Here is a 24053-nt window from a genome sequence, read left to right on the forward strand (position 1 = left end):
ATGGCTGTCCTGGGCCCTTTTCTCAGAGTGGATGAGACAATGGTGTTAGCGGGACCAAACATGAGGACAGTAAGCACTAGGGATCAAATAGAGGGAAAGATATTTCACAAAGAAGGGGAATCACTGAAAGCAGGAGAAGACCATTAACAAAAGCAAACTTCCCCATGTCACTTAATGACTGGGCTACAAGTTACTGTCATCTGCAGAAGTCTAACCCTGTACTCTCCAGAACCAATGAGGGGCTCTGGTCCCTTTGAGTTCTCTGAGGCTTCCCTGGATTTCTCATTAAAAGTAACTAGTGAATTGACTTACTTTGCCCCAGCCCTCAAAGGATGCTACAGATCAAAAGGTATCAAGAAAAATGCCTGTGAAGATACTGACATCAGCCCCAACTGCTGAGGGCTGTGGGGGCCTGGCCTCTGTTGCAGGAGAGCAGGCCTCTCTTGGTGGGGGGAGTGTGACTCACAGAGAAAAATCGATGCAAGGGTTGCATCAGAGAAGGTGCCTGGATTTAGGTGTCCCTGTTCACTCTTTTTTGTCTATAGAGACAAGTGAAACCAGCCAGTCATTCCTTTTTTGAAACAAAAATATCAAATATAAAAACCCTACTTGAGAAATACAACAAAGATGAAAAAGACACCAATTTCATAAAGGTGAAGAGGAAAACCAAGTCACTAGAGAAAGGAAGAGATAAGAACACATGAACACACACACACAGAGAAGTCGGAGAGTGGAAAATAGCAGGATAAAAAGAGAGACCCCAATACTCACCAAACCCTTCAACGGAAAGTTTAGCTCCCTCACTAATCCTGCTCCAAATGGAAAATAAACCACCACTAGATCAAAAGCCTGGATAAACATAGTTTCACATTTGTTATTCAGAAAGCATGCTAATTCCTATCTAAATTCTTCAAGTCTCTGTCTCTCCTTTGTTAAGGAAGAAAATCTCCTGCTCCTCATTCCTGAGAGCAGCAGGGCACAAAAGATGCCCAAAGACACGTAAAGTCCTGTTGCACTTTGACAACTGTAGGCATAAGTGATACCCTGACTCAATGTTTCCCCACTTGAGGATGCAGGATGGGGAGGGTGGTGGGCCTGCGTGGTTCTGCTGAGCCTGGGAGAGACAGGCTGACTCAGAGCAGAGTCCTCTCCTGGGGGCCACAAGATCTAGAAAGCAGAAGGAGCTGGCTTCCTCCCCATGTTCCTTTACTCACAGCCACCACAGGGCCTTAGGACAACGTCATTCCTGATGTCCCTGGGACCTAAGTACTTTTGGTGATCTGAGAATGCCAACAAGCTGGTTTGCGTGAACTTTGAAATCCTTGAAAAATAAAGACAACCCACAAACTGCAGAACAATTATACCAAAGAAATTCTTGCACTGTTAATAAAGTTCTAGAACCCACAACAGATTTCCTAGCCTGGGGATCTAGCAAAGGGACTGAGAACCCCCAGAAAATTTACCCAGACTTGCCTGTGAGTGTCCAGGAATCTCCAGCAGAGGCATGGGTCAGCAGTGGCCTGCTGCAGGGTCAGGGGCATTGAGTGAGGCAGTGTGTGCCTGGGACCTTTTGAAGGGGGTCACCATTATCTTCATTACCTCCAGGACAGTTTGGTCTCAGGTCAAAGAACAGGGAAGGAACACAGCCCTGCCGTCAACAGAAAATTGGATTAAAGATTTACTGAGCATGGCCCCACCCATGAGAACAAGACCCAGTTTCCCCCACAGTCAGTCTCTCCCATCAGGAAGCTTCCATAAGCCTCTTATCCTTATCAGAGGGTGGACAGAATGAAAACCACAATCACAGAAAACTAATCAAACTGATCACATGGACCACAGTCTTGTCTAACTCAATGAAACTATGAGCCAGGCCCTGTAGGGCCGCCCAAGACGGACGGGTCATGGGGGAAAGTTCTGACAAAATGTGGTCCACTGGAGAAAGGAATGGCAAACCACTTTGGTATTCTTGCCTTAAGAACCCCACAAACAGTATGAAAAGGCAAAAAGATATGACACTGGAAAGATGAACTCCCCAGGTCGGTAGGTGCCCAGTATGCTACTGGAGAAGAGTGGAGAAATAACTCCAGAAAGAATGAAGAGACGGAGCCAAAGCATAAACAATGCCCATTTGTGGATGTGACTGGTGATGGAAGTAAAGTCCGATGCTATAAAGAACAATACTCCCTAGGAACCTAGAATGTTAGGTCCATGAATCAAGGTAAATTAGAAGTGGTCAAACAGGATATGGCAAGTGTGAACATCAACATTTTAGGAATCAGTGAACTGGAATGGGTGAATTTAATTCAGATGACCATTATATCTACTACTGTGGGCAACGATCCCTTAGAAGAAATGAAGTAGCCCTCATAGTCAACAAAAGAGTCTGAAATGCAATACTTGGTTGCAGTCTCAAAAATGATAGAATGATCTCTCTTCAATTCCAAGGCAAACCATTCAATACCACAGTAATCCAAGCCTATGCCCCAACCAGTAAAGCTGAAGTTAAACAGTTCTATGAAGACATACAAGACCTTCTAGAACTAACATCAACAAAGATGTCCTTTTCATCATAGAAGACTGAAATGCAAATGTAGAAAGTCAAGAGATATCTGGAGTAACAGGCAAATTTGGCCCTGGAATACAAAATGAAGCAGGGCAAAGGCTAACAGAGTTTTGCCAAGAGAATGCACTGGTCATAGCAAACACCCTCTTCCAACAACACAAGAGAAGACTCTACACATGGACATCACCAGATGGTCAAAACAGAAATCAGATTGATTATATCTTTTCAGCTGAAGATGGAGAAGCTCTATACAGCCAGCAAAAACACCACCAGGAGCTGACTGTGGTTCAGATCATGAGCTTCTTATTGTCAAATTCAGACTTAAATTGAAGAAAGTAGGGAAAACCACTAGACCATTCAGGTACGACCTAAATCAAATCCCTTACACTTTATATAGTGGAAGTGACAAACAGATTCAAGGGATTAGATTTGATAGACAGAGTGCCTGAAGAACTATGGACAGAGGTTTGTGACATTGTACAGGAGGCAGGGATCGAGACCTTCCCCAAGAAAAAGAAATGCAAAAAGGCAAAATGGTTGTCTGAAGAGGCCTTACAAATAGCTGTGAATAGAAGAGAAGCTAAAGGCAAAGGAGAAAAGGAAAGATATACCCATTTGAATACAGAGTTCCAAAGAATAGCAAGGAGAGATAAGAAAGCCTTCCTTAGTGATCAATGCAAAGAAATAGAGGAAAACAACAGAATGGGAAAGACTAGAGATCTCTTCGAGAAAATTAGAGACACCAAGGGAACATTTCATCCAAAGATGGACACAATGAAGGACAGAAATTGTGTGGACCTAACAGAAGCAGAAGATATTAAGAAGAAGTGGCAAGAATACACAGAAAGAACTATACAAAAAAGATATCCATGACCTAGATAACCACAATAGTGTGATAACTCACCTAGAATCAGGCATCCTGGAATGTGAAGTCAAGTGGGCCTTAGGAAGCATCACTACGAACAAAGCTAGTAGAGGTGATGGTATTCCAGTTGAGCTATTTCAAATCCTGAAAGATGATGCTGTGAAAGTGCTGCGGTCAATACGCCAGCAAATTTGGAAAACTCAGCAGTGGCCACAGGACTGGAAAAAGTCCATTTTCATTCCAATCCCATAGAAGGGCAATGCCAAAGAATATTCAAACTACTGCACAATTGCAGTCATCTCACACGCTAGAAAGTAGTATTCAAAATTCTCCAAGTCAGGCTTCAACAGTACGTGAACCATGAACTTCCAAATGTTCATGCTGGATTTAGGAAAGGCAGAGGAACCAGAGATCAAATTGCCAACATCCATTGGATCACTGAAAAAGCAAGAGAATTCCAAAAAAACACCTACTTCTGCTTTATTGATTATGCCAAAGCCTTTGACTGTGTATATCACAACCAACTGTGGAAAATTCTTCAAGAGATGGGAATACCATACCACCTGAACTGCCTCCTGAGAAATCTGTATGCAGGTCAAGAAGCAACAGTTAGAACCGGACATGAAACAACAGATTGGTTCCAAATTGGGGAAGGAATACGTCAAGGCTGTATATGGTCACCCTGCTTATTTAACCTATATTCAGAGTACATCATGTGAAATGCCAGGCTGGATGAAGCACAAGCTGGAATCAAGATTGCTGGGAGAAATATCAATAACCTCAGACACGCAGATGATACCACCGTTGGGGCAGAAAGTGAAGAGGAAGAGAAAAGCCTCCTGATGAAAGTGAAAGAGGAGAGTGAAAAAAATTGGCTTAAAGCTCAACATTCAAAAAACTAAGATCATGGCATCTGGTCCCATCAGTTCACTTCATGGCAAATAGATGGGGAAACAATGGAAACAGTTACAAACTTTATTTTCTTGGGCTTCAAAATCACTGCAGATGGTGACTGCAGCCATGAAATTAAAAGATGCTTGCTCCTTGGAAGAAAAGCTATAACCAACCTAGACAGCATATTAAAAAGCAGAGACATTTCTTTGCCAACAAAGTTCCATCTAGTCAAAGCTATGGTTTTTCCAGTAGTCATGTATGGATATGAGAGTTGGACCATAAGGAAGGCTGAGCACTTAAGAATTGATGCTTTTGAACTGTCGTGTTGGAGAAGACTCTTGAGAGTCCCTTGGACTGCAAGGAGATCCAACCAGTCCATCCTAAAGGAAATCAGTCCTGAATATTCATTGGAAGGACTGATGCTGAAGCTGAAGTTCCAATACTTTGGCCACCTGATGGGAAGAACTGACTCATTGGAAAAGACCCTGACGCTGGGAAAGATTGAAGGCAGGAGAAGGGGACGATAGCGGATGAGATGGTTGGATGGGATCACCAACTTGATGGACATGAGTTTCAGCAAGCTCTGGGAGTTGATGATAGACAGGGAAGCCCTGTGTGCTGCAGTCCACGGGGTCACAAAGAGTCGGACACGACTGAGTGACTTGAACTGAACTGAAAAATAAAGACATGTTGTCAACTTCAGGATGGGATTTTTTTATTCCAAATATATTCCAAATGCCCGATCCAGCCTGATTGCTAAGAGTGATATTGGCAATAAAGGAAGTAAAAACACAAGTAGCTTCTGATTTAGGCTACCCTGTTTCCATGATTTAATACTGATACAAGGCAAAGGCTTTAGAAAACAGGTCAGATGTAAGTAAACATTCATGGAGCCCTGCTACACCCCCAGGCACTGTGGATTATAGAGACGCAGAAGAGAGTCAGTCCCACGGTGTGTATAGGCAGGGCACCCAGGGTTATTACATCCACTTCCGCCCCCACTTACTGCCCACTGCTGGGAGGACAAGGAGCCGTGTCAATTCCCTACCCATCACAACCACCAGGCAGGCTGGGTTTGATTATATCCCCACTGTACAGCTGTGCTAACTGAGGTGGTGCGGCCACAGGCAGACCGTGAAGACCCAGGTCTCCCTGCAGGGCTCTTTGCACTCCAGCTGTGAACTATGTACTGCTGGTGGCAGATCCAGAGAGAGAGGAGAACGGTGGGGAGGAGCATTTCCCAGAGCGCTGCAGGGTGGTGGATTCAGGGGCAGGGCTTGGGGGAGGGGAGAGAAGAGGGCAGGGCCAATGAGTCTGAAAAGCAGGGGTGACCTGGGGTGGGGAGAGCGCAGTGTGGCCAGACCTGATGCCTGCCGGCCCACTGCCGCCTCCTTTCCAAGAAGTATTTGGGGGGAAGGCCTGCAGTCACAAAAGCAAGTCCATGACCCAACCAACCATAGAGTCCCTCACCCCTCCGACTAAAAGACCCCAAGGAGTGGGCCAAGAACCCAACCACCAGACCAGAGGCTTTTTCTGGGATTAAACCAAAGCTGGTTCATGATCGTACCAAGTTGACATCTGGAACCCTAGTGGTCATCTCTTCTGCTGCTTGGAGCCTGCCTGGCACGGGAGAGGGTGGAGCTGGCACACAGAGACCAGCGGAGACGTGACAGGCAGAGAGAGCTCCAGGAACACCTAGATCCCTGGACCCAGCCTTCCCCACGCCAGCGCAGCCCTTCCCTTCCCGTGGTCCAATGGGATGAGCCAACAACTTCTTTTTCCTTAAGTTGACTGAGTTGGACTTCTGAAGCCAGTGACCATAGGAGTTCTGCGTGGTGCATGGTCATGACATATTGCATGAGGTGAATGAAGCCAGAAACATGAACTTCATGGTGGGACAGGATCTGTTTCTGTGGCCTCAGAGGGACACACATGGGTCAACAAGAGAGAGACAGACAGTGCAGGGACAAACAGCAGAGGGACCAGAGAGGTGCCTGCTGTTCCCTGGGTGATGCACCAACCATGAGCCTTCGCCGGAAATGGGCACCACAGACGTGCCCTACAGGGAATCTCACACTTAACAACTTACTCGCTCATGACACAGTGAGGCCTCTAGATCCCCTCATACTGGAGGGACACCGAGTGTGTGGCCCTTGCTAGATCTGGTGAGTGTGGGCTCTGCCAGGAAGATGGAGCATGGAAAGGCTGAGGCTGAAGGGGACCCCTTCTTAGTGCACCAAGGTGCACTAGTCCTGAGGAGGCCTTTTGTCTAGGGGCTGTTTCATCACCAGACCCCCAGTTGATAATGTGTGAAGGCAAACCACCGTGTTCTCTGGCAGAGACTGAGTCACCCAACAAAATGCATACGACACTGTGAGTAATTATCTGGAGCAACTGAACCTTTAGCATTGCAGACTTCCCAATCTTTCATCCTATAATGATGTCTCCAAAGAAAGTTAGCTCCTGGACTGCACACGAGCACAGACTCTGGTGGGAGCCAAGGACTCTCACAGGGTGAGAACTCACATGAAGCTCTCCTAAGAACTAGATTATATATGCTGCTGCTGCATCGCATCAGTCGTGTCTGACTCTGTGCCACCCCATAGACAGCAGCCCACCAGGCTCCTCTGTCCCTGGGATTCTCCAGGCAAGAACACTGGAGTGGGTTGCCATTTCCTTCTCCAATGCATGAAAGTGAAAAGTGAAAGTGAAGTTACTCAGTCATGTCCAACTCCTAGCGACCCCATGGTCTGCAGCCGACCAGGCTCCTCTGTCCATAGGATTTTCCAGGCAAGAGTACTGGAGTGGGGTGCCATTTCTTTCCCCACATAGCATGAGGTGCAGCCAAAAAAAAAATAAAAATGAAAAAAAAAAACAAGAACAAAGCCCTTCATACACTGTCTTGGAAAGATCTCCAAGACATTTTATTAAGTGAAATAATGACAAATAATGGCAAGGTGCCAAACAGTATTTCCTGAATGCTATCTTCAAGGCAAAAAAGAGATACGTATTAGACTATGTTTTAAGATTTGCTTGAATTTGCATAAAGAAATACTGGATGGAATTTAAAAAGGTTGCAAGGAAACAGTAGAATAGATGGAAATATATGGGAAGCCGAATTTTCACTCTGGACCTTTCAGTTGTCATTTTTGAACAGTGTGTAATGAAAATAAAAGTAAAACTACAGTGACACAAAGCTGTGTAAAGGACATCATTTTCATTATATAGATAAGCTGTAAAAAAGTAACAGTAATATTTAAAATCTGCATTAGGCCCCACTGCGCTGTGTTGGACTCTGTCAAGCCTGCAAGGCACTGGGCAAGTATTAATTCCTGTCACTCCCTGACAGGTGCCACATAACACCACCTCTTAATCTCTCCACGATCCACCCACTGTTAAAGCCGCCAGGCCCAAGTCTCATAGGCCACACGGATTGCTGCCATTCAGCCCCGGGCATCCACCTTGGGGCCAAGTTGCAGGCCCAGCGCCAAGGTACCCACTTCGATGCTTGTTGCAGCTCCATCTGGTCCACAGGCCCTCTGGCCCCATACCAAGCACCCTTCAGGAAATTGGACTCAACAAGCCTTTCCGCTCGGTTCATTAAAATCCACCAAGGCAGCGCCGGGCTAACCCAGGGCGGCCTCCACGGCGTCGCCCCAGCACTTTGATGTGAGTTGGATTCAGGGAGTCGGGTTCATTTCCTGCTCCTCCAGCCGCAGGCTTCATCAGCAGCACACGCTCACCATGGTAACGCTCTGGCCTCTTTTGGGAAACTCTCTTTCCTCCAAGCTTAAAACTATTCAAAGGAGGATCTCTCCAAGTCAATCAATTAAAAGATACTTACTAAATACCTTTTTCCAAAGTCAACCCATCTACAACAAGAAGTTGTTAAAAGCGTAAATGTGAAGTTGTGTTTCCCTGAGATGTGTGCTATATTAGGTTAAACATTTCACTTGAAGTAAAAAGGCACAGCACACTCACCAGAACAAGAAGAGGTCAGAACACAACCCCTCTGGGAGCCCTCACCTCGCTCAAAGGCTGAGGACACGGAGGCTGTGGCTTTCAGGGCCTGGGGCACACGAGGATGTGGTACCCGAATGGTTCTCACTGCTTTGTACTCACGCTCCATGAGCTCTGGCTAAGGGGATATTTGCTATACTCATTAAAGGAGAGAACATCGGAAGCATTTAAAATGAATGTCAGTGATCTTCAAAATCATAAAGGTTTCCAGCAGGCTGAAGAGAACAGGTTTGCGGTGCAAGGAGAAAAAAGACAGAGGGGAAATCTCCGGAAAGATAAAGGGCGATGGGGACACGTGGACGCGGAGACTTTGTTTGTTTGGCTGACTTTCAAGCAGGCAGGATTTGTTTCCTCCTGTCTTCCTTTCCAGTTCTATATCCTGCGGCTGTCACCGGCTGGCCGTTTGAAAAGCTGGCGAATTCAATTCAGAGCCATGTTGTCCCTAAAATGTCAGTGTTGTCCAACTCAATGCAGAAACCGTGAGATCCTGGGATCAGGAGGGCTTATGAGATCAACAATGCTAATCTGCTATCAAACAGAACCTTGGTTTCCAACACTTAAGGCTAGAATTTAACAAAACAAAATACATTATTTCTCTAACTTAACTGTGCCTGATTTGGAGGGAATATGGAAGATTGGGAAGTGAAGGTTCTGAATCCCATGATTCCTGGCCTAGGAAAGAAAGCTTGGCTACAAAGCTAGGATTTTTGTTTTCTTACTCATGATAAGAGCATCTATTGTGACGGCAGGTGGCGCTAGTGGTGAAGAATCCGCCTGCAATGCAGAAGACCTAAGGGACGTGGGTTCCATCCCTGGGTCGAGAAGATCCCCTGGAGGAGGAAATGGCAACCCACTCCAGTATTCTTACCTGGAGACTCTCACAGACAGAGGAGCCTGGGCAGGCTGTGGTCCAAGGGGTCACAAAGAGGCTGACATGACTGAAGAAACTTAGCACGCTTAATTGTATACATGTGGCCACTCCACAGGTCGAATCATGTCCATTTACAGGAAACTATTATCAAAACACAGCACAGGGACTCCCCAGCTGGTTCAGTGGCTAAGACTTCGTATTCCCAGTGCAGGAGGCCCACGTCTGATACCTGGTCAGGAAACTAGATCCCCGTGCTGCAACTAAGAGTTTGTATGCCACAGCTAAAATGCAGCATGCTGCAACTAAAACCCGAAGCAGTCAAATAAATAAATATTAAAAAAAAAAAAGGACACAGCTAGCACAGTTATCTGCTGCTGCTGCTAAGTCACTTCAGTCGTGTCCGACTCTGTGCAACCCCAGAGACCGCAGCCCACCAGGCTCGCCCGTCCCTGGTATTCTCCAGGCAAGAATACTGGAGTGGGTTGCCATTGCCCTTCTCCGAGCACAGTTATCTACCATATGCCTATAATCCTAGCTTGTGACTCTAGCGTTAAAAAGGGTTAAATGAGCATATGGAAAATCTCTTGGTTAAAAGGAACCAAAGGGAGTTCCAGTATTCCAGACCCAGAGTGGAGAGTGCAGTCTCAAAGACCCATACAGGTGAGTGACAGACCTAATGTCGACGGTCAAGTCTAACAGCGTAATCTGATGTTACTCATCACACACACATCTGCCCTCTCCCAAAACAAATAGGACTCTCCCCAGTGACTCACCCAGGGCACCCTGACAGATGTCTGTGCGCGTGGCTCCACCAACGATAAACTGAGGGCTGGGGCACAATTCCTGGAAACAATCGGGGACAAAACACAAGTCACAAAGATGCCCAGTGATGGTGGCACCAAGGGTGAAGGGGCTTGATCGTCACAAAATTCATGGAAGAAACCCAAGGGATCATCTATTGCATGTACCGCATTTTATCACTGAGGATTCTGAAGCCCAGAGAAGGCAGGAGAGCTGCCCACAGTCACACAGCCAGGGGTGGCAAAGCAGGAGCTGGAGCCCACAGGTCCCCTCGTGAGCAGGCTTTTTATCACTATACATACGGTGTGGGTGTGGGTGTGTGGGTGTGAAGGCGGGGGAGGCAGGAGAAAGGCAAAGGCTGAGATAATGACGGGATAAAATATGATCTCACCGTTCAGACAACACCCCTACTTTTAGGGAGAGGATGAGGCTAATGTTTACACTCTAAGAAAATGCTCTGTGCCCTGCGGACACTCATTGACTCAGTGATGAGGACCCTGTGTGCTGATGGAAACACTGGGGCTTCAGGAAGTGTCTGTCCAGAGAAGAGAACTCAACCTCATTCCACACCTGCCACCTCCCTGCTCATCTATCTCAGAGTGGCACTTGTCACAGGCAAGCTCATAGCCCTAGAGCTCTATTAGGGCACAAGAAGGCATCCTGTAGGCCTTCTTTCTTTCTGGTTTACCCAGCAAGGATGTACTCAATGCCTGTTCTATACATGGTACTGCTGCTGCTGCTGCTGCTAAGTCGCTTCAGTCGTGTCCGACTCTGTGCGACCCCATAGACGGCAGCCCACCAGGCTCCTCCGTCCATGGGATTTTCCAGGCAAGAGTACTGGAGTGGGGTGCCATTGCCTTCTCCGATACATGGTACTAGTTGCTCCATATCGGGCAGGGGAAAGATGGGAGCATGGTGACACAGAGGGAAAGAACACACGTGGTTCTTGGCCTCAGAGTGCTTTCAGCCTACGTGGGAAACCGAGATAGACATCCATGGTAAAAATCAGAGGAAAGGGACTTCCCTAGCAGGCCAGTGGTTAAGACTGTGCTTCCACTGTAGGGGGCTTGGGTTGGATCCCTGGTTGGGGAACTAAGATCCTGCAAGCCATGCAACATGGCCAAAAAATAAAAATAATAAATAAAAATTTTCTTTAAAAAAATCAGAGGAAAAGCCTAGTGCCTAATACTGCCGTGTAGACCACAGAAAACAAAAGGAGAAAAGGGAGAAATGCCCATGAGGGATTATGCCTGAAAGATTTATTAGATGGGAGATGATGCCTGTGCGTGAGAAAAGCAGAATCTAGGACAAGCTAGTGGTACTAGTCCCGGGTGGCGCTAGTGGTAAGAATCTGCCTGCAGTGCAGGAGACATAAGAGACAAAGGTTTGATCCCTGGGGGGGAAGATCCCCTGGAGGAGGGCATGGCAACCCACTGCAGTTTTCTTGCCTGGAGAATCCCATGGACAGAGGAGCCAAGTAGGCTACAGTCCATCGTGTTGCAAAGAGTTGGACATGACTGAAATGACTTAGCAGATGTGAAGACTGGTTCCCAAAGGAGAGGTGGGTCTGCCTCACCACCAGGAGCACTCTTAGGGGGAAAGGGTGGAAGCCCAAGGGACAAAAAGGAAGCCAGCCTGGTTTTGCTACATCAGGGACTGTCTGACCACAAAGAATGGGAAATATTTCCATCTTACTCCATGAGTGACTGTGTGCTAAGTCACTTCAGTCATGTCCGACTATTTGTGACCCCACGGACTGTAGCCTGCCAGCCTCCTCTGTCCATGGGATTCTCCAGGCAAGCATACTGGAATGGGTTGCCATACCCTCCTCCAGGGGATCTTCCAACCCAGGGATTGAACCCGAGTCTCTTATGTCTCCTGCATTGGCAAGCAGGTTCTTTACCACTAGCGCCACCTGGGAAGCCCATCTTACTCCATAGAGATAAAGAAATGGTGGATCGAAAAGGAAAGGAGAAGCAAGAGAATGATGGGTTGAAGGCAGACAGAGAGAGTGGGTGTGCAGCCATGAGCTGGGATTCTGGGGTTCTGGGACCATGAGGGGCGGAGGCTTCCGAGTGGCAGCCCTAACACCCTTGAATAAAGCTCCTGCCTAAATGGGCAGAGATAGAGCCTTTGGGCTGACTTTTTTTTTCTTCCAAATATTAAAAAAAAAAAAATCATTAACTTGTTTTTTATTTAAAAAGTGTGAGCCCATGGGTAAAAAAAAAAATGTAACAGCAAATAATGCTATAAAAACAAAAAAACTCCTTTCACTTTAGATTCCTTGCTGTTAACATTTCCTGTATACCCTTCTAGAAACTCTTTTGATGTAAAAGCATATTAACATATATATGGCTTCCCTGGTGGCTCAGATGGTAAAGACTCTACCTGCAATGCAGGAGACCCAGATTCAATCCCTGGATTGGGAAGATCCTCTGGAGAAGAGAATGGCTACCCACTCCAGTATTCTTGCCTGGAGAATTCCATGGACAGGGGAGCCTGGTGGGCTACAGTCCATGGCATCACAAAGAGTTGGACACGACTGAGTGACTAACACTTTATACATATACATTTTCTATCTTGTATATCTTTGCTCAGCACATATAGAGATTTATCATTTCATTGTAAGTACCGTGAGTTATTTAGCCAGCCTTCCAAAGATGGAGCATAGTTCTGCTTGTTTGTTTCAACCTCTAGTGGCAACTTTTTGTTTTTTTTTAATTTTTCTGCACCAGGTCTTAGTTGCAGGATGTAGGATCTAGTTCCCTGCTGCAGCTAAGTCACTTCAGTCGTGTCCGACTCTGTGCGACCCCAGAGACTGCAGCCCACCAGGCTCCCCCGTCCCTGGGATTCTCCAGGCAAGAACACTGGAGTGGGTTGCCATCTCCTTCTCCAATGCATGAAAGTGAAAAGTGAAAGTCAAGTCGCTCAGTCGTGTCCGACTCTTCACGACCCCATGGACTGCAGCCCACCAGGCTCCTCCGTCCATGGGATCCTCCAGGCAAGAGTACTGGAGTGGGGTGCCATTGCTAGTTCCCTGACCAGGGGTTAAACGTGGGGCCAGTGCATTGGGAGCACGGAGTCTTAACCACTGGATCGCCAACTGTCCCTCTAGCAGCAATTTACAGACAGAAGTGGCATGAGCCAAACTAGGGGTTCTAAAAGTGGGCAGCAGCAAATTCTAATCCCAAGTGATCAAGAATATCCCAGAGTCCAGACATCCTCTCTTTGTGGGCAGAAGGTAGAGAGATTTGAAATTTTAATTAATAGAAATGGAGAGACAAAAAGAAATGTTGAATGTAATATGTTTGTTTTAAAAAAAAAAAAAAAAAAGGGAGGGCTGAGAGCACGCTGAACAGAGGTTGGGCAGAATCTCTGCTTAAAAACCTTCTTTAAAGAGTCTCCAGCGCCTCATCTCCCGTCCATCCGTCAGTCTCCTGAAGCCGGGCTCCAGTCTCCCAGGGCTCCATGAAACTCCTCTCACCTGAGTCACCAGCACTCACAGGTTGAGCTTCACTCTCCTCCGTCTCACTGCTCTTTACACTTGATACTCTTGCCTGTTCCCACCTTCTGAAACCCTCCTCTCTTGGCATCTGTATCCTCACTCGGTCTTGACTTTCTCACCTCTCTACTCCTTGTCAAGTCTCCTTCAAGAGTTCCTCTGCTCTGTTCATCCTCAGGACCAGGGAGCCCCTGAGCTGGGTCCTCAGTCCTGGGCATGACCCCATCTCATAGAGCAATAACATGCCTGAAGCCTTCTCCCTGGGTGATGCCATCCAGACCTGTGGCTTCAGTTACTAACTATAGAATATGCTGATGCTCCCAAAGCACTCCCCCGAGCTGTACGTTCAATTACCCATGTCACACTGTCTATATGGTAGAAGCGCACTAGACTCATACCTAATAGGTCTACCAAGCTCAGCTAAAATGTAAGTTTGGCTTGGAAAACAGAGTGGTTTGCAAAGGCTAGAGACAACAGAAAGCGTTATAACCAGAGTGGTGCTAAGGGGTTCCTGTGTGTGCCCGCTAAGTCACTTTCAGTTCAGTTCAGTTCAGTCGCTCAGTCGTGTCCGACTCTTTGCGACCCGTGTCTAACTCTTTGCACCTCTATGGATCATAGCCTGCCAGGTTCCTCTGACCATGGGATTTTCCAGGCAAGAATACTGGAGTGGGTTGCCATGCCCTCCTGCAGGGAATTTTCCCAACCCAGGGATCAAATACACGTTTTCTTATGGTTCCTGCATTGGCAGGTGGGTTCTTTACCACTAGAGCCAGCTGGGAAGCCCAAGAGGGTTCCGAGGTGATGGACTGCTCATTTGATTACATGTTATTCACTAGCATAACTCAAAATATACACCACCACCCCCCAAGAGAAAACTACCAGGAAATTCCCTGACTTATATGTTGTATGAATCTCTCAGGGGCCACAGAATGTCCTTAGCCTTGCAAGGAGATCACATCTCAGCATTATGCCTGAAGAATATTCCCAAAGTCTTCTCTCCATTACTAACTTTCTATCAGAACTCAGATCAGATCAGAGATACAAAGTAACTTGGCAGTCAAAGACGTTTAAAAGAGGCAAGCCCCTGCAAAGAGGCAGGCTCCCAACTCCCTACACTTGGGACACTATATTTTCTTCTTTAAGAACAAACATGTCTTTTTAGCAATAATGTTTACAATTTCTCTGATAATCAAAACACACCAAAAACTCAATTACTCAAGCATCCTATCAGCCTCTGATGAACAGTCACAAGAGAACCACCGGTATTAGTAATAAATTCAAGGTAGGAAGTGATTTAAATCACACTCTCAGTGATTTGATGACTTGGAAATGCTGCTCCCCAGGATATTAGTCCATGTCTGATAATCTATGTTTGGCAATTCAGGAGCCCTGGCTGTGCGCTTCCGGGAAACCCAATGATGCTGTGACATTCATCAGCAGCAGCATTGATTATGCCCATGGGACTCAGCCCAGCACTCCTGTCCCTCTAGGGTCTGGCCCCATTTGACGTTTCCAGGCTTGCTGTCTGCTTCCCACGGTGCTCTCTCTCCTCTGACTACAGGCCACTGTCGTCCTCTGAACGAGCTCTGAATGCACATCCACGGCCCTGTGCCTCTGCCCACACCGTGCCTTCTCGGTCTTGATCATGACCCTCTTCTTTCACCAACATGCCCTCCCACCTTCAGATGTCTGCAGTAATTAACCTGCCCCAATCCCACAGTCACTTTCACTGTTTCTGCCCTGAACTCCTGTACACTGTGTCCATATTCTTATTTCACTCTCTGGACATTTTGTCTTACGGTAATAGCTAGAGACAGCTCATAGAATCAAGCATCTATTACATGCCAGGCACTGGGCTAAATTCATCCTCTCATTCAAACTTCCCAATAACCCAATGAGATAAGTCATATTCTTCTTCTTCTTTTTTTTTTGGCCAAATTGCATGGCATGTGGGATGTGGAATCTTAGCTCCCTGACTAAGGATTGAACCCACATCCCTCGCAGTGGAAGCACAGAGTCTTAACCACTGGACTGCCAGAGAAGTCCCATGTTATTCCCATTTTATAGACAAGGAAACTGAGTCCTGGGAGGTCAGTAACTTAGCCACACAGCTAATAAATGGCAGAGAGGGAACCAGAATCCTGACCCACCTGTTGCCCAAACCCAAGCTTTTGGCCATTCTGCTACTGGTCCACTATTTGACTGTCTCCCCGGCTAGCAAAACTTCACAAAGGCTCCATGCTAGCATCTGTACGTGACCAGCACTCAATAAATCAAGGCTGAGCTGAAAATTCCCAAATTCATTCACCTAAGCGGCAGGCAGAGTGGAAGCCCCACACTGAGGCCTCGCCCCCTCATCCTTATCCAAACCTCCCAAAGGTCAACCCAGCAGGTTTCTCTTAACTGGAGTTGGCTGTTCCATGAGTCCGTACCATGCAGCTGACACTGTCTCACTTCTCTCTCTCTCTGTATTTCTCCTTAGGATCAATAAACTTCTTAATTACAGAAAGGGAAAAAAAAAAAAAAAAGGACAGAGAAGAAAATCATCGATTGGTCCAAACTGGGGCCTGCACACACCGAGCATCCCTCAAACCACAGAGGCCGGGCTGGGCATCAACCCAGGGCCATGGGGAAGTTGGGAGATGAGAAGCCGCTTCTAGAATCCCAGGGACGGCGGAGCCTGGTGGGCTGCTGTCTACGGGGTCGCACAGAGTCGGACACGACTGATGCGACTTAGCGGCGGCGGCAGCAGCAAGAAAAAGAAAAGAAGGAAGGAAGGAAAGATGGAAGAAAGAGGGAGTGGGAAAGGGAAGAAGAGAGGGGAGGGAGGGAAAAAGGCAAATGAACTCATTGATGCACCTCATTTTTGGACACCCCGACCTTCTTGCGGGCCCCTGAGAGACCTCAAGGAAGAAGGAAATGAAGCATTTGGGAACAGGCTGATTTTCCCAGATCCTGAGGCACATCTCTAATAACAGAATCAGGGTCATTACCAACTCAGGAGCCTATTCAAAAACGTGTAAGATCGTAGAGGATAAAGCTGGGTCCTATAGCATGCCAAGTGATGTGTGAGCACAACCTAGCCGAAACCAGCCGTGTGAGAATCCTTACTGATGACTGGGAATGGAGAGGGTAAATTTTGACAGGCTTTTATTCACTCATCTGAAAACTCTCAATAATGGGAGTACTTAGGTTTCACATTAATCAGGTTCTACTTACTACCTCATCGTCTGGATTTTATAGCATTTTGCTGACAGGCACAAATCAGCACTCCATTCTGAAATTACCAAATTTATGTGGATAGTGAGGCCAGGTGAAGACACAGTCTAGGGCAGAACGTGGTTGAGGAGGTGAGGGCTCTAAGAATTTCACAGGAAGGAGGGGCTTTCCTGGTGGTCCAGCGGCCAAGACTCTGTGCTCCCAAAGCAGGGGGCCCAGGTTCCATCTGGCACACACAAATATATATATATACACATATATATATATACACACACACACATATATATATACACAAATATATATATACACACACACATATATATACACACAAATATATATATTGCTAAGTCACTTCAGTCGTGTCCGACTCTGTGCGACCCCATAGATGGCAGCCCACCAGGCTCCCCCGTCCCTGGGATTCTCCAGGCAAGAACACTGGAGTGGGTTGCCATTTCCTTCTCCAGTGCATGAAAATGAAATGTTAAAGTGAAGTCGCTCAGTCGTGTCCGACTCTTAGCGACCCCATGGACTGCAACCTACCAGGCTCCTCCGTCCATGGGATTTCCCAGGCAAGAGTACTGGAGTGGGGTGCCATCACCTTCTCTGAAATATATATATATACACACACAAATATATATATATGTACACATAGGCTTCCCTGGTGGCTCAGATGGTAAAGAATCCACCTGCAGTGCAGGAGAGCTGGGTTCAATCCCTGGGTTGGGAAGATCCCCTGGAGGAGAGCATGGCAACCCACTCCACTAGTCTTGCCTGAAGAATCCCCAGGGACAGAGGAGCTTGGCAGGCTATAGTCCATGGGGTCACAAAGAGCAGGACACGAATGAGCAACTAAGCACAGTATATATATATATATATGGAATTTCAAACAAAGGAGAAACACTAGGCAAAGGCTAACGATATCTGACTTTGGTCACCAAATGAAGCTTTCTCCCCTCCCACCTTACCCATCTCGCCTGCCCCAGGCTCCCTGGGGCCCTTCATCCCACTTGAATGCATCCTCTTCCCTTTCCATCATTCAGTCTTAACACCCAGGGTCCCGCACCCATGGTTTATGTCTCTGTTATAATTTCCTTCATTCTGCCCAGGATGTCAGTCCTTTATTCAGTTGTCTGCCTTCCCACAACCTCCATCAGAGCTGAGACCACAGTTGATCCCTCAGTTTCTCCCCAACCACCTTCCCAAACAGGGCAGAGCCAACGCCTGGCCCAAAACAGGCCTAAAAAAAGAAAAAAAAAAAAAACCATCTGTTGAAATGAAACATGGCTGTCAACCCCTGATGTTAGACTATAAACCCAACCTGGATTTTGCAAACATCTCAAAGTACCCAGATAGGCTCCAGAGAGGGGTGGGAAATGGCCATGGAAGGGCTGGAGGGAGGCCAGGCCAAGGAGTTACGCTCAGAGGCGGTGCTCAGTCATGTCCAACTCTTTGCAACCCCATGGACTGTAGCCCACCAGGCTCCTCTGCCCATGGGATTTTCCAAGCAAGAATACTGGAGTGGGATGCCACTTCCTTCTCCAGCAGAGGTAACTGTTTTGTAAAACTGATAGGATGAAAACAGAAAGGGAAGAGATTGCTGGAGGTAAGGGATGATTCTGATCCCAGGATTCCAATCTAACTTGTCTGGTTCCAAAACCCATGCATACTCTTCCCTCTATACTTTATTGTCTCTGAAAAAAAAAATTTTAAGTGGGGGTGCGGAGGGGGGCGGTTGTCTGAAATACGGGATCCAGGAACACAGGGTCAAGAATCATAATTTCTTCCTCAACTACTGCCCAGAAGCGAGGGACCTCCATCCTGACTCTCAGCAGCAAGCCCACCTCCTTACCATGGGCCGCTTCCAGACAACGCCTTGAGTTCGAGGGGAGCAAGGTCCAAGATCCTTGTAGCCCAAAGCTGACGGGCACGCTGGGAACTCTGGGTCCTTAAATAGGAGCCCCGAGTCCAAGCACTGCTGCCTCAAGGTCTCGAAGTCCTGGCCCAAGTACCTCACAGCCTTCTGGCTGGAGCCAAGGCCTTCGGTGGCTGCACGCTGCCGGGCTACTCGGGCCGCCAGGGCTGCCATGGCTGAGGGCTCAGTGGGGTAGACAGAGGGCAGGGCTGCTCCGTGCTCTCAGAGACCTGCCCCCCTGGGAGGGAAGCTATAAGGCATCGTGAAGCAGGGGAGGGGCGGGTGGAGCAGGTAAACATTTCACCTGAGGGCCCCCGCCCCATTGGCCCCCCTGCTCCAGAGGGCAGTGAGTCAGGGCCAGGAGCAAATATGTACCCAGGGTGCAGGTGAACCTGCCCTGCCCTCCCCTTCTGCCTTTCAGCAGACAGTTTGGAGGCTGGGAACCTTCCAGGGCCCCTCCCACACCATAAGCCTAAGACATTCTTGAGGATCACAGTCACCCAGCCCCATCTCTTTGCAAGACCTGCTTACCTGTCATTGGCACCATCAGCTGAGATGAGAAGGCCTATTGGGTAGTTTAAGGCCAGTATTTACCAAAGAACTGGTTCTCAGCAGAAGGGAAAGGGGTTGGAGGGGTCACCCTTCTTTCCAGAAAAGTTTGGCTACATATTTTCTAGAAAGATAGAAATATCAGAGAAGGGTGAGTCATGGAAAGCATCAGTAACCCCAAGCAAAGGGGCCCCACCTATGAGTGAAGGGTTTGGCCTTTTCCTGGGCATCTATCCCATCTCCACCAGTCATTAGCTCTGTCACCTGGAGCAAGTCATTTAACCTCTCATCCCCTCAATTTTCTCCCCTGTAAAATAGAAGGTAATAGTAGGACCTACCTTATATAGGGTTGTTTGGAAGGGTGATGAGATAGGACATAGAACTTGCTTAGAAGAGTACATAAGAAGCACTCAGTAAATAATCCGTCATCATTATTCCTGGGAACCAGGACCAGAAAGAGAAGGCCTGAGGATCAAGAGCTGTGGGTTCTGTGGATAGCCTTTAAAAGCCATCCTTGCCGCAAAAAGCAAGGAGCTGGGTTTCCCATACAGAGCCTTAAGAAAGGTGCAGAGCCTGCTGACGCTGCTTTCTGCGCAGTGAAGGCCGTCAGTCTTCTAACCTATGTAACTGTGCTGTGCTTAGTCACTCAGGCGTGTCCGACTCTTGCGACCCCATAGACTGTGGCCTGCCAGGCTCCTCTGTCCATGGAGTTCTCCAGGCAAGAAAGAATACTGGAGTGGGTTGCCATTTCCTTCTCCAACGTAACTATAGAAACCAAACTTGTGTTGTTTTAAAGCCACTAAGTTTGTCATCGGAGAAGGCAGTGGCACCCCGCTCCAGTACTCTTGCCTGGAAAATCCCATGGATGGAGGAGCCTGGTAGGCTGCAATCCATGGGGTTGCGAAAAGTCTGACACGACTGAGCGACTTCACTTTCACTTTTCACTTTCATGCATTGGAGAAGGAAATGGCAACCCACTCCAGTGTTCTTGCCTGGAGAATCCCAGGGATGGGGAGCCTGATGGGCTGCCGTCTATAGGGTCACACAGAGTCGGACACGACTGAAGTGACTTAGCAGCAGCAAGTTTGTCATAATTGGTTATGGCAGAAATAGAAAATTAATACAGGAAACAAAACGTAATATGAGGAGTGGTTACATACAGGGGAGGAAGGAAATAGGGAGGGGCGGTCCCGAATAGAAACTAGACTTATTTTATAGGTTTGACTTGGAACGTGTAAATATTTAATCCTAAAAATTGTCATTAAAAAAATCCATAAAATAAAATGGGATGAACATATTGGTAGCACACCATTCAGAAGTTCAAAGTGGCTAAAAACCACAAGTTATTTGGTTACAACCTTTAATACAACATATCTTGGAAGAAAAACTTCTGAAACCACAAGAAAAAATCTTACACTATTTTCACTAATCATACGGTTAGTAGTAAAATTTTCGTCATTGTTTTGAAATTATTGCGTGCATATTATGGGAGAAAGCAAATGAGAAGTATTTGATATTCTAATTCTATAATTCGGTGCCGTTAGAACTCAAATTCTGGGCAGGGGGTAAGGGAAATTCATACTTAAGATCAAAAAGATTAAATAAAAATTCTGCCAGTCCTCAATTTGGATTGGAAGTATCATCTTAAAAAAAAAAGAGTTGTGGGTTCTAATCTCGGTAGAGAAATAGGCCCTGGGACCTTGCATTGATCGTTTTTCTCAGGGCTCCAATTTTCTACGCCTTGTCTACCCTAAGATGGGAACATCAGTGATTTTTGAAATTTGGGGGTGGGGGAAGGTGAAAAACGGTCTCCCAAAGACATCTAGTCCTAATCTCTGGAACCTGTGAATAGCATATACCTTATGTGGAACCTGTGAATAGTATATACCTTATGTGGAAAAGGGATTTTTGCAGACGTGATTAAGTTAAGGATTTTAAAATGAGGAAACTATCATTGCCTTAAGTGTAATTACAAGTATCCTCATGAGACAGAGGTCGAGGGAGATTTAACAACAGTCAGAACAGGAGAAGGTACCCACAGAGGCAGACAGACTGGGGTGATGCTGTCACAGGCCAAAGAATGCCAGCAGCCACCAGAAGCAGACAGAGGCCATAAATGAATCCTCCCCGAGAGTCTCTGGAAGCGATGTGGCCTTGCCACCATCTTGGTTTCAGCCCCATGGAACTGATTTTAGACTTCTGGCCTCCTAAACTGAGAGAGAACATATTCCTGCTGTTTTAAGCCACAAAGTTTGTTAACTGGTTACAGTAGCCCCAGGAAACAAATCCAGGGTGTGCGAGACTCCTGTGAAACACTTGCTTAAAATGCTGATTCCTGGGACTTCCCTGGCAGTTCAGGAGTTAAAAATCCACCTTCTACTGCAGGGGGTGTAAGTTTGATTCCTGGTCAGGGAACTAACATCCCACCCGATGGTGCAACCTAATAGATACAATTTTTTTTACGTTTTTTAAAAAATAAAATGCTGACTCCTGCTTTTGCTCCCCACTCCCTCCAAAGTTCTAATTCAGTGGGTGTGGGGTAGGACCCAAGGGTCTATAGTTTTTATACTGTTATTACAGTTCAGTTCAGTTCAGTCGCTCAGTCGTGTCCAACCCTTTGTTACCCCATGAATCGCAGCACACCAGGCCTCCCCGTCCATCACCAACTCCCAGAGTTTACCCAAATTCATGTCCATCGAGTCCGTGATGCCACCCAGCCATCTCATCCTCTGTCATCCCCTTCTCCTCCTGCCCCTAATCCCTCCCAGCATCAGAGTCTTTTCCAATGAGTCAACTCTTCGCATGAGGTGGCCAAAGGACTGGAGTTTCAGCTTTAGCATCATTCCTTCCAAAGAAATCCCAGGGCTGATCTCCTTCAGAATGGATTGGTTGGATCTCCTTGCAGTCCAAGGGACTCTCAAGAGTCTTCTCCAACACCACAGTTCAAAAGCATCAATTCTTCGGCACTCAGCTTTCTTCACAGTCCAACTCTCACATCCATACATGACCACAGGAAAAACCATAGCCTTGACTAGACGAACCTTTGTTGGCAAAGTAATGTCTCTGCTTTTGAATATGCTATCTAGGTTGGTCATAACTTTCCTTCCAAGGAGTAAGCTTCTTTTAATTTCATGGCTGCAGTCACCATCTGTAGTGATTTTGGAGCCCAGAAAAATAAAGTCTGACACTGTTTCCACTATTCCCCATCTATTTCCCATGAAGTGGTGGGACCGGATGCCATGATCTTCGTTTTCTGAATGTTGAGCTTTAAGCCAACTTTTTCACTCTCCACTTTCACCTTCATCAAGAGGCTTTTGAGTTCCTCTTCACTTTCTGCCATAAGGGTGGTGTCATCTGCATATCTGAGGTTATTGATATTTCTCCTGGAAATCTTGATTCCAGCTTGTGTTTCTTCCAGTCCAGCGTTTCTCCGTACTCCTTTTCCTATTTGGAACCAGTCTGTTGTTCCATGTCCAGTTCTAACTGTTGCTTCCACCTGCATACAGGTTTCTCAAGAGGCAGGTCAGGTGATCTGGTATTCCCATCTCTTTCAGAATTTTCCACAGTTTCTTGTGATCCACACAGTCAAAGGCTTTGGCATAGTCAATAAAGCAGAAATAGATGTTTTTCTGGAACTCTCTTCCTTTTTCCATGATCCATCAAATGTTGGCAATTTGGTCTCTGGTTCCTCTGCCTTTTCTAAAACCAGCTTGAACATCTGGAAGTTCACAGTTCACGTATTGCTGAAGCCTGGCTTGGAGAATTTTGAGCATTACTTTACTAGCATGTGAGATGAGTGCAATTGTGCTGGTTTGAGCATTCTTTGGCATTGCCTTTCTTTGGGATTAAAGATGATGCCAAATGCAGGGGTCCACGGTCCACACTCTGAGAAGCTCTGAACCAGCTGAACTCTGAGTCCCCCGGGTTCCCACCTTCTAAGCCAGCCACTGCGTATAGAGCAGTTCACCAGGGTCTGGGCAAAGAGAAAGAAGTGTCTGCTCCCCAGGCATCCAGCATAAGACATTGTTTCAGGTTTCACCAGAAATTCAAGGCCAAAAAATGACCCTCAGAGGCTCAAGCTAGCATCACAGTCTTGGCTAGGCCCTCATCTCTCTGGGGGGTCCCACCTGCATTTCCTCAACAGCACCTTGATTCACCATCTGGCCCAATAGTAAGCTCATCCGAATTTCAAGATTAGCTTTTCCCTTGTGGCTCAGCTGGTAAAGAATCTGCCTGCAATGCAGGAGACCTGGGTTAGATACCTGGGTTGGGAAGATCCCCTGGAGAAGGGAAAAGCTACCCACTCCAGTATTCTGGCCTGGAGAATTCCATGGACTGTATAGCCTCTAGGGTCGCAAAGAATCAGACTCGACTGAGCAACTTTCATTTCACTAACATTGCTCCTGGTCTCACTTGGGTGACCCCATCCTCCTTTAAAACCAGAACCATAATTCCTTCACTCAGTCAACACAGAATCCTCTCAAGCACATGGGATTCCAGGGGCAATCTAGCAACTCTGTGCGAAAGGCAAGGAAATACTTATTTTACTTTTGAATCTGAAAGTGAAAGTGGAAGTCGCTCAGTCATGTCCAACTCTTCACGATCCCATGGGCTACACAGTCCATGGAATTCTCCAGGCCAGAATACTGGAGTGGGTAGCCTATACCTTCTCCAGGGGATCTTCCTGACCCAGGAATCAAACCAGGGTCTCCTGCATTGCAGTCAGATTCTTTACTAACTGATCTATCAGGGAAGCCCCATTTTTTAATTTACTGCCTAATTATCTGAAGCTTGTGACTGATGTCCATGGCCAATCTTACTCTACTCAGAGCAGTCATTTCAAATACAAATCCAACC

At 46.9% G+C, this 24053-nt stretch overlaps 1 protein-coding gene across 1 annotated transcript in view; it reads right to left on the minus strand.

The window, feature by feature from the left end:
- Nucleotides 1–18843, minus strand: part of CAPN8 (calpain 8) — a 68563-nt gene extending 49720 nt beyond the window's left edge. Inside the window, exons 1-2 of the mRNA XM_027564530.1 lie at nt 18585–18843; nt 9987–10056 (exon numbers count right to left, since the gene is read on the minus strand). Of these exons, the coding sequence (XP_027420331.1) occupies nt 9987–10056; nt 18585–18821 (307 nt within the window). The 5' untranslated portion in view covers nt 18822–18843. The remainder of the gene's footprint in view (nt 1–9986; nt 10057–18584) is intronic.
- Nucleotides 18844–24053: the final 5210 nt, after the last annotated feature.

The sequence above is a fragment of the Bos indicus x Bos taurus genome, chromosome 16, assembly GCF_003369695.1.
Source record: "Bos indicus x Bos taurus breed Angus x Brahman F1 hybrid chromosome 16, Bos_hybrid_MaternalHap_v2.0, whole genome shotgun sequence".
In the NCBI taxonomy this organism is placed as follows: domain Eukaryota; kingdom Metazoa; phylum Chordata; class Mammalia; order Artiodactyla; family Bovidae; genus Bos; species Bos indicus x Bos taurus.